The sequence below is a fragment of the Sciurus vulgaris genome, assembly GCF_902686455.1.
Source record: "Sciurus vulgaris genome assembly, chromosome: 2".
Classification (NCBI taxonomy): domain Eukaryota; kingdom Metazoa; phylum Chordata; class Mammalia; order Rodentia; family Sciuridae; genus Sciurus; species Sciurus vulgaris.
In genome coordinates this window covers 201,032,660-201,050,383 of record NC_136462.1, presented here as the reverse complement: position 1 = coordinate 201,050,383, position 17,724 = coordinate 201,032,660, and the positions used below count along the sequence as shown (strand labels likewise).

The following is a 17,724-nucleotide window of genomic DNA, read 5'->3' as shown; positions in this document are numbered from 1 at the left end:
GACAACACAGGAAGGTTCGGAGGAGAAATGATTGGGTCGTTAAGAGTCTTAGCCCAAAATGAATTAAGACCTGATGGGGTTAATTGAAGTGGTAGGGTGTGGCTGGAGGAGGTGGGAATTGGGGTGTGGCCATTGTGTATATATTGTATCTGGAGGGTGGAGGCTCTTTCTCTCTGCCTCCTGATCACCATGTTGTCAGCTGCTTCCTCTGCCACACCCTTTTGCCATGATGTTCAGCCTCACCTTAAGCCCCAAGGAATGGAGCCTGCCTTCCATGGACTGAGACCTCTGAAACCATGAGCCCTCCAATAAACCTTTCTTCCTCTATAATCGTGCTGGTCAGATCATTTAGTCACAGCAGAGAAAAGGCTGACTAAAACACAGGCGGTGGCCAGTCCTCCAGGACTGTGGCTTAGCTCGGCTGGGCACCTCCTCCTCAGCCAGGGACATCTCCTCCAGTGGCGCTCTGGACGCCTGGGCCCAGACATTGTCACTTCAGCTTGTCCCTCCTCCTCCTCAGCCCTTTTTCCTTTGCCAGAGTGACCAGCTGGTGTGTGAGCCCTAACCTGGTCTGGGGCCCCCAGAGTTCCTGGGGAGCGGGTGTTGAGAAACACCAGAAGTGCCACTCCGGGGTCTAAGAGCTCAGCCAGAGGAAGCTGAAGGCCAGAGCCACTGGGAAGGTGCGACTGTCCAATCCTTCACTTCCTGGCTGGTTCTGAGTCTCCATATAGATGCCTAGTAATCTGTCTCTAGCAGACCATTTACTATAATCATCAAACACTGGAAACTAACTCCAGGAAATTAGTTAAAGAGGGTGGGGGTGAGTGGGGAAGAAAGAAATGAAAACATTTTTACTTTTCAAAGGACTTTTTAAAAAAAATTTTCCTTCCAAACATGTCTGAGCTTTGGGGTTTAGATTATTTTAACCAAAACCTCTCTTGAGCTTAGATTAGTCTGCCTTTTTGAGCTGGGAATTAATTGATCTTGGAATTAAAGTAGGAGGGAGGAGAGATGGGAAAGAGCCACCCTCTCAATAGGGAATATGTGGCAACCAGGAGGCTTTGTGTTGTGTTTTGGTTTGTGGGGGTTTTTATACCAGGGATGGAACCCAGTAGCCACATCCCCAGCCCTTGTTTTATTTTGAGACAGGTTCTCTCCAAGTTGCTGAGGTACTCACTGAGTTGCTGAGGCTGTCCTTGAACTCGTGATCCTGCCTCAGCCTCCCTGCCACTGGGATTACACACATGCGCCACCGTGCCTGACAACTCTGCAAAAAGGGCCAAATTTGAGTTCTATTCTACCAACACTCAAGGTTGGATGGGCAAGTTTTGATTCAAATCTGAGACACATGGACACTGACCACCTTCACACCTCACTTGTCATCACATCTTGTTTAAGAAGGGACCTGATTTCAGATGGAATAGAGGTGGATTCCTTGGCTGTACACTGAGCTCTGTGATCGGCTGAGTGCTGCAATTGAATAGCTTATTACTTTAGCCCAGATTGACGGCTTATTATTGAAAAGTCATAAATGTGATATGAAGGCCTCTCGACATTTCCTGTGCGTAAAGAGAAGCAGGAGGATAATGATGGAGTGAACAGCTTTGTGCTTGTTTCCAGAGCAGACAGTTCTGCCATGGCAGCCAGGTGAGAACTTAAGTGAGTCCCTAATTCAGAATTCATGAGTCAGGTGAGCAAGGTCTCTGAATGCTTCCTGGGAGAAGAGTAGGTGGAGCGGCCTATGGCAGAATAATGCTGGGGATTAAGGTGTGGGGCACGAGAGGCAACCCCTCAGGGCACATGGTCTGTCTGAGGAGCGACAGGGGTCACTAGGGAGGGGTTTTGCTTTTACATGTGTTGCAATTTGAAAGCAATTGGCATTTTAACATGTTAATAGCAACTAAAATTTCGACCTTAAGTATTTTTAAAAATACACCAATTGCCCTTTAGGCAACTCTTTCCCCTTGGGCTGGGGGTTCTCCAACTTGGCTGGCGACCTCAGGCTGACCTGCAGTGTGTCTTAGGTGAGTGCACTAGGAGGTGTCTGTGCCAAGCACCTGGGATTTCGGGAACACTAGGCCAGTGCACCTGTGTCCTCGGGAGCACAGTACACCTCACAGCCACATGGTGGCAGCTTCCTGCAAGCTGGCAGAGGAGTGTGTGTGGAGATGACAAGGCCCCAGCCACAGAGTCCCCTAGCCCCACGGTCCTCCCCTGGGTGCTCCAGGTGTCTCCCGCTCCCGTGCTCGGCATTCTCTTATCAGCAAATGCATCAGTATGCTGCCAAGACCCGGCGAACTTTGCCCGGAGTTTCCATGTCAGCAACGGCTCTGCAATTGTCAGGCTCACTGACAACGACCTTTTCAGGGTCCTTGCTCAAGAGGGCTTGAACGTGGGCATCCGCCGTGTTTTCAGGAAAAATGGTGTCGCAGGAAGGTTCCTACTAGGACTTTAGCTGAGAATAAAGAAGCATTGGATCCACTGCTTTCTAAAAGAGCCACCAATAACTGGGACCAGACTGTCAGGTCTCCAAATGCAAGGCAGTGGTGATCCTGCCATACCCGCCTGCATCGCACCCCAGCCTCCCCTCTCCACACTCCCTCCTGCTGATGTTAGGCATGGGGGAAGGGGTGGTGCTGTCCTCTGCAGCCTCATTCACAGAAAGAGCTGGCTGCCTGGCCCCTGGAGGCGGGGGGGGGGGGGGGGGGGGGGGTGGGCTTCTTTCCTCAGGAGGCCAGATGGGAGCAGCAGGAAAATCACAGGTGAAGAATACGGGCAGCAGCACCCGGCCCAGCACCAACTTCTACTGAGGCAGTGTCCTGGCTGGTCAGTTCCCAGGGCCAGCTGGGAGGAAAGGAACAGAAGTGGCCTGTGGGATGGAGAGGACAGGGAGGCACCTGACATCATGGCCATTTGGCGTGTTTTGGATGAATCAAGTAAACACTGAAGAGCTGCTCCCAAGTCTTGCTTCCTGACTCCCCTGTGTTCCTGCCAGTTGGGGTGGTGGAGGACATGGTCCCATACAGAGCAGCTGGCATTTGGGTGCCTTCTGCACGTGGGCAAGCGGCACCACCAGCTGGGGATGGCAGAGGAGCACAGCCCCGAGCCTGGACACCCCATTCTGTCCAGCCATGCAGGCCCAGAGTGCAGCAGAGGTTGGGAGCAGAGGACCCCAGGGGGAACCTTAGCCCTGCCCTGCTCCCTTGGCACTGGTGGGAGGTGAAGCCTCCCTGGACAGGGGCGCAGATTTGGTTTCCATCAAGGTTGACCTTGACATTTTAAACTAAGAAGCTGGAAGGAAAATTCCCTAGAGGGAACTGAGGGATTGAGAGCAAGGCAGATCCCGAGTGGAAACGGTCCTGTTCAGATCTCACGAGTTAAGACTTCTCCATTATCTACCCAGGGTACGTTTATTTTACAGTCCGTAATTCTGAATTCAAGGTGCTGTTACTTCATAGTCACAGAAAAGATTAACTCTTCGGAACAGTCTGGAGAAGAGTCTCTTCTTTCAACTGGAAGAGCTCTGCTTCCAGAAGTGGCAAAGTGGCCCTGCAAGTCCCAGCTGTCACATGCATACGACAGCTGCCGGCATGCGTACTGCAGCTACCTGGGTGGGGGTGCTGCAGAGTGATGGAGGGCAGGCAGACTGCCTGGAGGAGGCTACAGCAGGACGGATGGGTGCACAGAGCCTCTGGGTGTTCACTGTGCCCCTTTTAACTTGTCTGTATGTTTGAAAATTTTTACATCACAGCCAGGCCTGCCAGGTACAGCAAGTCCAAGTCTTTCTCACGTCTCGTGGGAACCTTCCATAGGGATGACACTGGTAATGAAGCTACCCAGCTCTCCTCAGTCACTTACCGACATAAGTTTTATGCCTCTTTAGGGAAGAAGGCCAAGCACAGGGAGAGACAGGGAGAGGTTCAAGAGGGAGTGTAGCTGATCTCCTCATAGCAAGTATCTGCTGATGTGAAGATGCATTTCTTTTAAAAATCAGAACATGTTCAATTAAGCTTGGCATGCTATAAATCAATGCTATAAATAAAAAGCATTCTATTCCAGTATTTAGAAAATTGGAAACACCCCCCAAAAGCCCAGCCTTCATCTTCTTTCCCTTGCTGTGTCAAGGCAGGCATCTCTGGAGGAGAGCGGAGAATAGCCTGGGGACAGGCAGGCAGGCCTTCTACACCGGGCTAAAATGGTGGAGCCCACGAAAGGGACAGAGGCAGAGTGATGTCTTGGGTCTGGAGTTTGAGAGAGAAAGAGAGTGGGTGTGAGCAACAGGCGGCAGGTGTCCTGAGCACGCTCAACTCCAGAGCAAGCACTTGCAGGGCTGGTTAACAAGGTCAGAGTTTCTCACACTGGTGCTCAATGGTTCAGCTAAACAGCTACCAAGTGCCTGGAGGCTCAAAAATCAGCGAGGATCAACCAACGATTTCCTCGATTTCCTCGCAGCCCCAGTGTGTGAGGCAGTGGGCGGGTGGGGTGCCACCTTAAAGCACTGGAGAGCAAGCAGGCAGTTCAACCTTGCAGAGGTCTGTGACTCCCTCTTCAACATGCCTAGGGGCTCCTTAAAATGCAGAGGGGCTTAGGGCTGGGGACATGCCTCAGTGGCAGAGCACTTGCCTAGCATGCAAGGGCCTAGGATCAATCCTCAACCCTGGGGTGGGGGACACTGAAAATCCAGATGGACTGGGTTCTGGGAGGGCTCACAGATATGAAACTGTGCCTTAGCTCAGTGCAACTTAATGTGCATCATGAGTTGTCTCCCAAGGGGTGGAAAGAGGTGGTAACTTTCCCTACTTATCCTAAGGGGCAGAGCCAACATTCCTGGAAAAGACAGGTTAACAAGAGAAAAGTATAACTAATTTGTTCAATCGATGTTCTGGAGATTTCAGAAATGAAGACCCCAAGGCCCAGGGAGGGAAACCTGACTATTTTGGTGCTGAGGCACCATGCAGCACAGCCAGCCCGTGGACTAGGATGGACAGCAGGAACTACCTGAGGGGACGCAGGGCACCCAGCAGGCTCTGTCCCTTCCTGTTCCTTCCCTCCTCCCGGGTGTGGGGCAAGGACCCACTCTGAATGAGGATCTTATGACCACATGCCAGCTCTTGCACAGAAAGGTAGGGGAACATTCCCAGGTTTTATGATTGGGTTGGGGGAGGGGGGAAGCAGGGGAAAGACAGGCAGGAAAGGGTCAGAGAGCTCTCGCTTCTGAGCCCCTTTCCTCCAGCTCCGGGAGTTCAGCACACCGAGACGCCACACCACTAACAAATCTTCCAAGCTAGAACAATTGTAATTATATTCATCACAATCCCATGTTTAAATTCCTTATGTATTTTACAGCGTTATTACAGTTAATTCCTTAAATATTAAATTGCTGAGCACAGGGATAAATCAGGTTTTATGAAACGGGGCTCTCTATGAATATTTTTATGAATTAGTGATTCTTGTTACTTCACTGAGCATTATTTTACCCTAGATATGGTGTCTTTTCTGATCTGGGAATGCCCAGTGAATGCGAGAGTCCTGCACAGCGCTTAACTCCAGACGGTAAGCCAGTTGTTGTTTCTGATGGCAAAGTAGAGCTAAACAAAGCACCTGCTCTGAGCCTGCACTCCTTCCTTCTCTTTCCCATTTCTTTCTGTTTCCAGTACAAACCTCCTTAGTTGACCAGAAGGCGCTAACAGGCCAACTCCGTGGTGATCCAAAAAGGTTTAGTCTCCACCTCGTGGATGACGGTAAAATAGCAACAGCCCAAACCTCGGTGTGTACTGAGGAATGACTTAAAGCTTCCGGCACTACCGCCTCCACTGCAGACTCAGAAGAAAGCACCTCATCACCAGGAGTGAGGTTAGAAAGGAGCAGAGGACCTCCGGGAGGTCTGCAGCAGGCGCCGCCAGGCCACCAGGCGAGCACCTGGAAAGACCCGGGTCACTCGCCGACACGTGGGTTAAGGTGGGACCTCGTCCCCGTATGTGCCAGTTTGATCTCACGCTCACGGGATCTGCGCCCTTCTTGCCCACACTCCTCGATGTCCTGGGTTCTCAGGGTACCAAGGTCTCGCCACTTACCGCAGAGCTTCTCTGAGGGACCCAGCAGGGGTAACCTGTGCTCCCACCAGGACATGGATCGGCTTGAGCAGAAGTGCAGCCAGAGCACTTCTTAGAAATAACCAAAGAGAAAATAAAGGTAAACTTAGAAACAACAGTATAAAGAGCTATACAAAACCACGCCAAAAAATCCAGCTATTTTTCTGCTGTTTAATTGATCTCAAGGAAGGAAGAAAATGAGTTCACAAAAACGTTCAGGAATTTGGTTCTATACAAAATGAAACATACCATCGTTAAAATAGCCAATAAACATGCTGAAGATTTTCCAGGTCATTTAAAACAGTGTCCTGAACATGTACATAAATAAATAATAAATACTGCCTCTGTAATCTTCAAATGCAGTACCACCAAGAGCTTCATATGTTTATGTAACCACTTGAGTAAATGAGCAAAAAAGTGAGGAAACAGCATCATATATGTCGAGCAGCAATTCTGGTCTCTGGAATGTAATCTAGATGACTGAAGAACTGCCACCCACCTTCTCCTCTTAGCAGCTGTTCAGACCAATGGGCACATCTCCCCCACATTCTATCACAGGCCACCAATTCGACCCCCTTCAAGTTATTTACAAACCTTTAGCCCTTTTACGTGTTTAAAGACTTGGAAAATAGTCCGACTTTAAACAATCACAGCAAATACTGATGGGTTTTTATAGTCCATTTTTATACTTCTCTACAAATTTGTCCACAGAGGGGAAGCCTGAAATAGTTTTTCATATACTCTTTTGGATTGTTTTGACCTCGGATCATTTTAATAGGTCTAAATGCAAGGTCAGAAATGAGAGGCACTTCTTGAAAATGCAAGGACTCCTGTCACCAGACGCGGGATTTGATGAACCGCACGAGTTCACAGCTCAGCTTTCCAACACTATCTGCACTGAAGTACCCCGATTCTCTTCTGCAGCTGTCAGTGCACTGAGATGTGCTGGCTATACGTATCACAGCATCAAATTAAGATTGTGCTTATGCAAATCCTGTAGCAGACCTAACTTTAAAAAAAAGCTTAATACTCTTCATTAGGAGCTCTGATCCCATCCAATAATACTGGTTAAAATAACCAACCTGAGGCAAAAAAAGTAAACAAGGAAAGTCAGTTTTTCAGGCTTTCAAAACTGTCTGAATACATGACGATTCCCTAGAGGAAGCAACTGACTCTAGTTAACACAGCTGGGAGGGGAGGCACTGCCTCAGATCAGTGAACATGGTCCTCAGCTCAGACACGTGGGAGGTGAGAACACCCAGGAGAACGCACCTCAGGCAAGGCAGGGCTCAGCACGAACCCTCAGCGCGTATAGGAAATGTGCATGTGCACGATATTATATTACATATATTAACTGGTCCTGAAACTTTATAAAGGGCTGCATAAAAATCTTGCAGAGAGGTGCCAACCACACATAATGGGCTAATCTGTGCTCCCGAGGAACAGGGCAGGCCAGGGCACATGGGATGCCACTCAGGAACCACAGAAAGGAGGATTAAGAGCAGTGCTGCTTTTCAAATGCAGTGCATCTACTGAGGGCTATGGAAGCAAAGCCTACTACATGGACATTTCTGTTGGCATAAACAGGCATGAGACCTTAGCACAGGGCATGCTTTTTCCAGTGGGGTGGTGCATGAGGTGAAGAATCTGCAAAAACCTGCACCTAAAGTCCTACTGTAAAATCTCTCATCTGTGGTTTACTATGATTAAGATCAGTTTTAAAAAGAAACATTATTTAGCCTCTGCACACTCTTTTAACTATAAATGTCCTTGTGCTGTCTGCAGTAAGAGTTTATATGCCATTATGTGTTCAAATACAACATGCAAATTTTTCATTTGCCCCAAAGGTGAAAAAATAAAAACAGATATAAAAACAAAACAAAAAACCCCACAAAACACAGCAATTGTTTGAAGGGATAAAATCAACCAGTCATTAGAACACACACACACTACCAAGAAGCTGTCAGCCAAAGGTCTTGAAGATACAACAGTCAACAGAAAGTTCACAGCACAAGAACAAGATGTCACTTAACTGCAGGAAGGAAGACACTTGTAGAAGAGCCAGGAGACCAAGTCCAGATGTGGACAGTAAAAACATATCCAGCAACTTCATCCACACTCCCCTCCCCGCCCCCACACGCAGACGAGATTATAAAACCCTGCTCATGCAAGCTGAAACAGATCCTTATTTTTGACTAAGGACAACAGGATCTAGGTCCCATGAATTTTCAGCCTGTTGCAGGCCCTTCCTCCCGGCTTCTAAGAGGGGCTGTTTCTGTGGACTCCTTAAGGGAAATCTTCCACACCAGAAACTCTTGGGTGCCACGCAGTATGTTTGTGCCCCACCAAACAATAAAAATCATGCTTTGACCTGCTGGCATTCCAACTGGAAAATCTGCAAATTATTTTTATTCTGTTTAGAGAATTCAGAAATGGATTTCACCACTGCTTCTAAATTCAATGTTCCCTTTAAAAAAAAAAAAAGTCCCATGTCATAAGTATTGAAGTTCCAGATGCCGTTATCTGTAGTGAGTGAGCAATTTAGTGACAAATGACCGCTCAAAATAGAAACTTGTGTACTCCCTGGCCCAGGAGGAACAAGGCTTCTCCGGGAATAAAATGAATACAAATTCTCCTTGAAGAGCTTACACAAATGCAGGAGAGGCAGTGGATCCAGAGCACCTTGTTTCAAGTGCTAGGATTTCACGTCATTTAAAACAGTCTGCCTGTTTGACACACTTACATGCAAGAGGAAATGGGGAGCTAACCGGTCCGTACTACCCAGGCTGTCTACCACTCTAGAAGCTTCCTTGACTCTTCCGGAGAACTGCCATGTTCCTGAATATGGCACATACTTTGGTTAATTTTTACCTAAAGGGTTCTCAAATGTCTAAGACTGTCAAGCAAAGAAAAGCTTATGTCATAGCAAGACACAGATTGCTGAAAATAACACTACTGGTGTGGGGTGGGTGGACTCAAGAGCCTATCAACCACTCAAATGTCAGTCATAAAATGCCTTCAAATTCACAGTATTGTAATTTTGGAAGAGCTCCAATATTTAGGTCTACATGTCTTGGCAGACTATCATTTCAGACACTATTTCAATTTATGTGTGTTTTGTTTTACTCCATTTGCCTTGAGTTTCTTCTCACTGGGTACAGTGGCATGACCACAGTTATTTGCATTTCCCTTTTTCTTAAGATGTGCATGTGCTTGTGCTCTGGAGCTCTTATAGGAGTCTGCCGAGTCCAGAATCACGGCTGGCTGCCTGGGAATCCGGACGTTACCGCTGGTTTCTATCTTGGGGCTGCTGCCACTGTAAGACAAATCCCAGCGCTGCAGCTTGCTACCCTTACTTGATTTCTTTTTCTTTTCTTCAGTCCTCGTCTCAGGGGTTTGCTTCCGAGAACATACACTAGTGCTACTCGGTACATCAGGGGACCTGGGGGAAGTCTCAAACGCATAATAGGAGGGATGAACTTCTCCATGGGGCCAACCTTTCTTTTGTGAAGGGCCTGACTTTGCAGCCCCTTCCATGTAAGGTGGTGGCCTGGACAGGGCAGAAGCAATTAGCTTACTTCTCCCTGGGCTCTTCAGTGCCCCTGAGGCCCCAGGGGCAGTGGGAGGCCTTGCCTTGGCTGCCTTCCCCTTTTCACACTGCACGGTCTGGATCTGTAGCCACTCCAGTTGAATGAGCCTGTCAATGTACTTGCCGAGAAGTCCCCCAGCCCGGGGCACCTCCATGGTTCTGCACTCTGCATTCAGAAGCAGGGCCATATCCCGCAGGTCCCAGGAGCTGAAAGGGGGCGGAAGGAAGTCAGGATAGCGGTACTCAGGCTTGGTGCGACCCTGCCCCGGGGGAAGGTCAAAGTCAATGGGGTCAATTTCTTCAGCTCGAAGCTTGAGATCTGGAGGGGACAGGGGAGAAGGAGGAATGGGGATTCTTTCCGAATCTGACAGGTCACTCCCACTGTCCTCCTCCACGTCTTCCTTAATAATTCTCATGGACTGAAAGTGAAGAAACAGCGTATTCTCCGAGGCCTCGGGGTGCCTAGAGCCTAGGGCCATGGCCTGGGGCTGGCCTCCGGGGGAGACCCCCAAGAGGCTGCTTCTCCTCTGGGAGGAAGCGTGGGCTCCGTGGGATTTACTCTGTCGCTTTCCTGAAGAATTCCTTGAATGTTGGGCTTTGCTCCAAGATGGGCCAGCATTCGTATTGCTGTGAAAAATAAAACTTCAAGTCTTACCACATAGAGCCAAAAAAGGGCTAACTGAGCTAGGGTTAGAGAAACCAAAGGAATCCTCTAGTTGTACTTTCCAGCTATTACTAGGCCTTAGAAAACCTAAAGCCCCCGGATCCTTGCAGAAGCAGTAGCTTTACAGAAAATTCTCTGCATAGTGCTCAACCGGAAATGCTAGGGACTACATGTGTCCAAGTCAGTATGGATCCTGCTTGACACCAAATGCCAGCATTTAAGAAAAACATTCACAATTTTCAAAGTGCTTGTTTCATAATTTTAGACCAACTGTGTGTACTTTAAACAACATCAGCCTGGAAAACTTTGTCATAGAACTTTACGTCTATTCTGTTAATGGCCAATAGAGTTTAAAGACTTTCAGAAATAAAACCCACAGCTTTCTTTTGTAGATATATTTTAGGTTCAATGTAAATATAATGTAAAATGCACATTTTACACTGTTCAATCGCTGACTGGTGGTGATTCTGAGTCAACTAAACTCTGAATAAGGAAAAAAAAAAAAAAGCATATAAAACCTATTCTTTAAACTAAAAGCTCATTCATCTGTTGCCATGTAGGAAACACACTCAGGAAAAAATGTATTTAAAAGGATAGAAATAAAATCATACAGTGCCATGATAATTCAATATGAATAAAAAATAGAATTAGTGTTGTCTTGTGAATGGCAGGCAAAGACAAAGAATATTGTGTATATTACTAGTGCAGCAGTGGATTCTTCCTGGGGTAATATACTCTGAGGCAGACTCTCACATCATAGCTGAAAATACCAGCATTTCAATTTATTCACCAAAAACAGAGCATTTCACCAAGGTAAGTACTTTTCTGTAGCAGAAAACAGAGATGGGTGGTAAGCATGCTTTCTGGAAAATTCAAGAGGTTCATTTGCCAGGGATTTCAACCACACTCAGCAACTATATGAGAATGTGTCACCCGTAATTAACAAGTATGGAGTATGTTACATCACTGCCAACAGCAAGACGTGCTCAACAAATGTGAACGACTGGAGAAACCAATGAAGGAGTGGCCGTCATGCAGAATCCACAGCTAACACAGGGAAAATCTTTGTTTATACTAGCTGTCAGAATGCACCAGAGATGACAGCTGTTAACGGTGCTCTTCAATATAGAGGAAACCCATGGAGAAAAGGGACGGTGGCATTTGCTGACACTGGCAGAACATGACCTCCGCAAGCCAAAAACAAGTAACTCTTTAGCTGCTTGGTCTACTCTCTTGAGCTGCACGAAAAGTATGAATGTGTATTTCTTATTCAGAACTATGTTTTTCCAATGACACATATTCAATCTGAGGCAACACGCCTTTTGCAAGATAAAGCAATTATATGGAAACTATTTACCTGCTTTTCTGATCATATTCATTCACCCTATTCCTTTTCTTGAGAAATTCACATGGTCGACCATCATCTAGGGCTTGATGAACTGTCTAAAAAAGCAGACATTCAGTAATAAATACTGTGAACACAGATGTGCACACATACATGAAAACACAACAAGGGGGAAAACAGGAAAAATCTAAGTAAGATTTTCACTTAAAAGTTTACATCACCTTGTCTGTGCTGCTCAAAATATTCTTGCTCAATCTGTTGGAAGATGATGACAGCTGGGGAGGTGACTTCTTTATTCCTCTTATGTTTGGAAAGAATTCACCACCAATGGAACTAGAAGCAACAGCATACTGACAGTCGGTATTGATTGCAAAGGGTCCTATTACTAGTATTGGGCCATTTTTTCACTTGTTTATTTTTTAATATTTGCACAGCATTGAAACATTGAGGCTGTGACCATATAGTGGTTATACACTCTGAACTGTGACAGATGAGAGAGAGGGGTACACTCTCATATGTTTACAGTTTAGTTTTCTTTCCCCACCCCCACAGTGGACATTAGAAACAAGACCACACTATTATCAATGCCATGATTGGATTCTTTTTCTGCTTCTCTCCCTGCAATGACATGTGCACACACAAACGAAATCTTCTTGGAAATAATGTGTTGCTGAGGAAATCTGTGATGATAATTAAGGTCAAGTCTTACTCCAAAGCTCCCCCATCTACTCATTCACTCGTTCAACAAATAATTTCAGGAGTGCCTAGAAATGGCCCACAAACCCCTCTTCCCATAGCGCCTAAACTCTAGTGAAGCAACTCTCTTTTGCTTTCCCTACCCATCAATTCACTAAAAGATCATCCATTTATTAATACATGTTACATATGATATGATGTCATCCCTTCTGAAACTTTGGTCACTCAAACTAGACTGTGATTATTTCTCTTATTTTGAGAGACCTGTGCAGGTGTGCTCATTGGAACCTGAACACATCTTTCCCATAATAACCCGCCTCTGTGGAATGGAAAACCGCGGGGGGGGGGGGGGGGGTGTTTTGACAGTTGTTGGGAACATTTCAGAAACTTCCTGTACTTTTTAAAATTATTTTTCATTTTTAAAAATATTCCCGTACTTCTTTATCATAACCGTGTGGGCCTTTTTAGTTGGTTCACATAGGATGGTGACAGAAATCACATAGGGGTTCTCGCAGTTAACTGACCATACTATAATCAGGACGCTCGACTCTGAGGCATAGAAAATGTTCTTTGCTTGGACCAAAATGCTCTCTAGAAAGTGCACGTGCATCTTGTCCCTTTCACCCCCCTAGACTAGATTCACACCAAGGGCTGCCTAGTTTGCTGCCAGAAGTTCCTGGGAGAAAGGAACACCCGCAGGGTCCTAAGCATGCAGAAAACAAATTCCCATCTCCCCGGTGGTTCCGGGAAACGAAGCCAAAAGTCAGAGATTCAGGCTTCAAGAATGCTCCCCAGGCATGGGAGCAGCTGCACAATTCATCACACGGCATTAACTCCTGTCCTGGGTCTTCCTCTGGCGGTGCGCCGGACAGGCAGAAGCAGCCCCCATCCCCGCCCCAGGGAACCGGCTGGCCATTGGGCGGGCAAAGGATTGTGGGGACGTGTGGGCATGACGCTTCTCTACGCAGCGAGGCTCCCCGGGTCTGGCCGAGGGTACAGGCTGCAAGGCACACGTCCAAAGAGCTGGCTGGGGAGACACTAAATCAGTCCCGGACCGGCTCCCGGCCAGACTGGGTTCTGCCCTCCCTGGCCCCACCCCCACGAACCGCGAAATCCGAGGACCCGCCGCATGCACCTTCCTGGTCCGGGGTCTGAGCAGGCACCGCTGTGATCGATCGGCGCGCAGCCCAGGCAACGCAGACAGAAATCGATCAGACCCGCGCCGCGGCCGCCGAGGGCACGCGACGAGGCCGCAGCCCGCTGGCTCCGGCGCCGCGCGGGGACCGACTGCGGCGCGCTGCGGCAGGGCGCGGGCGGCGCTGCGGCCCGGGGCTCGGGAGGCGCTGCTGGCCCGGCCCGCCCGCGGCGGCGTCACGAGGGGCGGGGCGGAGGCGCGCCGGGAAGTTGCGCCCGCGGAGTTGCAGCCTCGTAAGTAACCGCAGGCCGGTGGGAGGGGCGGCTCGCCGCGCGCCCTCCTGAGCTCCCCGAGTCGGAGGAGCTGCGCCCTCGCTCTCGGAGTGGCCCCAAGGGCTCCGCTCGAGGGACGCTCGGCGCCCTGGAAACTAGCTTTTTCCCCCTCTTTGCGACAAGCGGAGACCCTAAAGCGAGGACTCGAGGGGAGGGCGTGGCGGGCCCAGGGTCCCCTGCTGGTCGTAGACCCGGCGGGCCCTCGGTGGCTTCGGTCCACTGCTGGAGACACCGAGGAAGCCGGCAAGGGGTGGTAAGGTTGCCCCTCGATTCTGACTCTCACCGCCCGACCGACGGCTGCGCCATGTCCAGAGGCCCAGGATCCACGGTCCTGCCGCCGTCCCCGGGGTTCCGGAAGCCGGCTCCCCGGAGCCTCAGCTGCCTCTCCGACCTGGACGGAGGCGCGGCCCGAGAGCCGCGGCCCTGTAGGCCCCCGGGGAGCCCAGGCCGGGCACCAGTGGCGCCCGCGCCATCGGGCTGCGACCCCCAGCTGCGGCCCATCATCCTGAGGCGAGCGCGGTCGCTGCCTAGCTCCCCAGAGCGCCGACCCAAGGCCGCTGGCGCGCCGGGCGCTGCGTGTAGGCCGGGCTGCAGCCGGCAGCTCCGCGTGCGCTTCGCAGACGCACTGGGCCTGGAGCTGGCTCAGGTCAAGGTGTTTAACGCGGGAGATGACCCGTCGGTGCCGCTGCACGTGCTGTCACGCCTAGCCATCAACTCAGATCTGTGCTGCAGCAGCCAGGACCTGGAGTTCACCCTGCGGTGCCTGGTGCCGGATTTCCCACCGCCTGTCGAGGCCGCGGACTTCGGCGAGCGTCTGCAGCGCCAGCTCGTGTGCCTGGAAAGGGTCACCTGCTCGGACCTGGGCATCAGCGGTACGGTGCGCGTGCGCAACGTGGCCTTCGAGAAGCAGGTGGCAGTGCGCTACACCTTCTCCAGCTGGCGCACTGCGCATGAAGCGGTGGCGCGGTGGCGTGGGCCTGCGGGCTCAGAAGGCACCGAGGACGTCTTCGCCTTCGGTTTTCCGGTGCCACCCTTCCTGCTAGAGCTCGGATCACGTGTGCACTTCGCCCTTCGCTACCGAGTGGCTGGTGCCGAGTACTGGGACAACAACAATAGCCATGACTACAGCCTCACGTGTCGCAACCACTCTCTGCACATGCCTCGTGGGGAGTGCGAAGAGAGTTGGATCCACTTCATCTGAGCTGCAGTCCGAGTGCCTGGAGCTCCGAGGTGCTGACCTGTAGGTCTTTCCTGACAGGGTGCTCACTTCTGGGTGGGTTCACCTACCCTGTCACTCCCCCAAGTTCTGAACTCGTTTTCTTTGCAAGATCCCCTGACAGTGGCCCTTCCTGTCTTCTACATGAAATTTCTGTGTCACCTTGTCTAATAAGTAGCCTCACGTAGCCAGAAAGCCAAGTTGGTTGTGGAGTGTATTGGGGGGCAGGTGCATGGGAATGTTTGCCTCTCTGGAGAGGACCCAGGCCCTGTTTTGGAGAAAGACCCACCTCCTGCTACGAAGGCCTTTTGCATGTGTCCCGAATGTATCTCTGTAAACTAGCTGTTATTTATTATTGTAATGTTGGAACCTTAGGCCCATAGCGGATACCTTCTCAGGAATATTCTGAGTATAAGCTTAAAGTCCTGTTGTGTGTTTTTGACCATTGTAAACAAAATGTGCAGTGTGACCTGCATTATGGTCCCTCAAGGCATTCCTGCCCTGGGACAAGAAAAACCTGAGACCTCATTTGCTTGCCAATGCCTGTAGCCTTCTAGCAGTGGAAACTATTAATAGGCACAGAGACCTCTGCCTCGCCAGCCATCCCGCAGCCTTTCTGGGGCTCCGGCTGTCTCCCCTACATCAGCAGCTGAGAAGAGAACACTTAGGATGTTTCAGCTGGCAACAGCCCTTTCTCTGCAGTCACTCCTCATGTCCCGATTTCTCTTGTACTTGTTTGGTCACTGTGTCTCTGCACATTATTGGGCCATCCTGTTTGGGTGTGAAACTACCTAAACATTTTAAGAAATCTTGCCTTAAGTTATTTCAATTTTCAGGTGACTATAGAATTTCAAGCAGTGTGCCCTTTGTAATTAACCTTTCAGACAATTAAGGTGACTTTTTAATTTCCTCTTAAGGATCAGAAAATTCCAGGATTTGTTTTTTGTAAGTCCAAGTGGACTTAGCAAGTGGAACTAGGTGTTTTCAGCATTAGCTAAAGCCCTGGAGGAAAAATAATTCACAATTTTTTTTTATTCTAAATTGTTTTAAATTGTACTTATAGGTCAGGTTTTTTCAGCTATCTGCAACTTTATTCTTTGTGCCTTCAGATAGGAGAAATTTTTACATTTTCTGGGCTTGTTTCCCAGTTTTTAAATGTTAAATGCTTAAAAACACACACACACACCACTAACCAGGCAGTTAAGACCACTGCTCCAGTGTTACTTAATATTCCCATTAAGAGGCTGATGAGTTCTTTCGGTGCTGAGTGGTGGTCTCTCTGACAGCAGGTGCTAGAACTGATGCGTGAAAAACCAGCTGAGATGTCAGGACCTCCAAGATGGGACATTTGTTTATGATACAGCTGAAGCCAATGTGGTTGATTTTTATGATGGCTGTCACCAGGAGTTAAGTTTTCCAATGCCTGTTAACATTTGTATAATCAGTACTGAAAAGATGCATTTTGCCTTTTAACCAGTTTGCTTTTGATAACTGCAACCTCTGTTTTTAAAGTTCCAAGAATATAAATGACTTTATTTAACTTTCGATCCAAGAACACCAAATCTTGATTTAAAATATTGTGATTAAATTGCACAGCCTTTGCCTGTTAGGGCTGTGAACTACATTGGCATGCAAGAGAGAGAGAGAGAAACCTGGTTGCAGTCCTGCTGCTTAACAAACTGTCCAATTAGGTCAGCAAGTGTTTGAGGGCCTTGGCTGCTCTGCCTGTGACCCCAGCCCAGAGTGCAAGACAGTTGTCCCTACTATTCAGGTACAGGTTAGAGCTGCCAAATGTGTTGTTTAAAGGCATGAAGAGCATCTTTCATCTATGTGAAAGTCACTTGCCAGGAAGGTTCTGGTTGTAGAATAAAGACTAATGGCATATCATCAAAATTAAAAGAACCTCAAGGTGCCTTTTTAAAAAGCAATGTTTTGAAACTTAAAAGCTTAAATAGACTTACCTGGTGGACAGAGAAGTTTTAAGACAGCTCATGAGTTTTCAGACCTAAGACAAAGCTCTATTGCTTAGATGTTAAAAGCTTGTAGTGGATTGTGCAATTGCTGGGTTGTCTCCCCAAGCATATTTTATTGTAATTCATTGAAAATGATTTTACTGAAGCATAAGCATTAAAGTATATGTGCAAAAGTGTCTGTGTGCTCTATTTAAGTGTATTTGTTCTCCTTGTCTACAGAAAACAAAGCTTTAGAAACTTCATTGTTTAAATCATTTCACACATAAGTTTTATCCTTCTTAAGGCACTGATAAATGTAGGGCCTTAGTTTAAAAAAAGAATTGTGTGCTGCACCTCACCTTCAGGAGCAGAGTTGTGTATGTTTTTGAGAAACTGAAAAATCTTATATGCCAGATTAACATTACTTACGAAGAAAGCTCTAGGGAACATGGGGTGTACTAATTATTCTACTTCACTCCTGTGCATGGAATAGTTTGTGACCCTCTGTCAAATACAAAGCCTTGCACACGAGGGAAGGAAACATTGTGTCCTTTCTTAGCTGCTTGGGCAATGTGCTAGGTGCTTTATTTTATTTCAGTTAATTCTGCAAAATATGCTACCTGGTTGATAATATATATATATATATATCCATTCTCTTAGCTGATGTGACCGAAGCTCAAAGAGGTTTAAGTAATCTGCCTAA

The 17,724-nt window shown here is 48.3% G+C and overlaps 2 protein-coding genes across 2 annotated transcripts; one reads left to right on the top strand and one right to left on the bottom strand.

Moving 5' to 3' along the window:
* Positions 1–7,347: 7,347 nt before the first annotated feature.
* Positions 7,348–13,757, bottom strand: FAM217B (family with sequence similarity 217 member B; the record flags this gene model as incomplete). Its single annotated transcript, XM_079129732.1, has 4 exons — positions 7,348–10,308; positions 11,703–11,788; positions 11,912–12,023; positions 13,522–13,757. Coding segments are annotated over 4 exons (1,554 nt in total), but the record flags the coding sequence as incomplete, so codon positions are not given.
* A 256-nt stretch (positions 13,758–14,013) lies between these two features.
* PPP1R3D (protein phosphatase 1 regulatory subunit 3D) lies at positions 14,014–17,468 on the top strand. The gene has a single exon (XM_079128831.1). It carries the CDS (start codon positions 14,158–14,160, stop codon positions 15,052–15,054), a length of 897 nt encoding a protein of 298 aa, XP_078984957.1. The 5' UTR covers positions 14,014–14,157; the 3' UTR covers positions 15,055–17,468.
* The last annotated feature ends 256 nt before the right edge of the window (positions 17,469–17,724 follow it).

Excerpts from the sequence above, each read along its gene's own strand:
- PPP1R3D (XM_079128831.1), top strand. The coding sequence starts at position 14,158 with ATGTCCAGAGGCCCAGGATCCACGGTCCTGCCGCCGTCCCCGGGGTTC.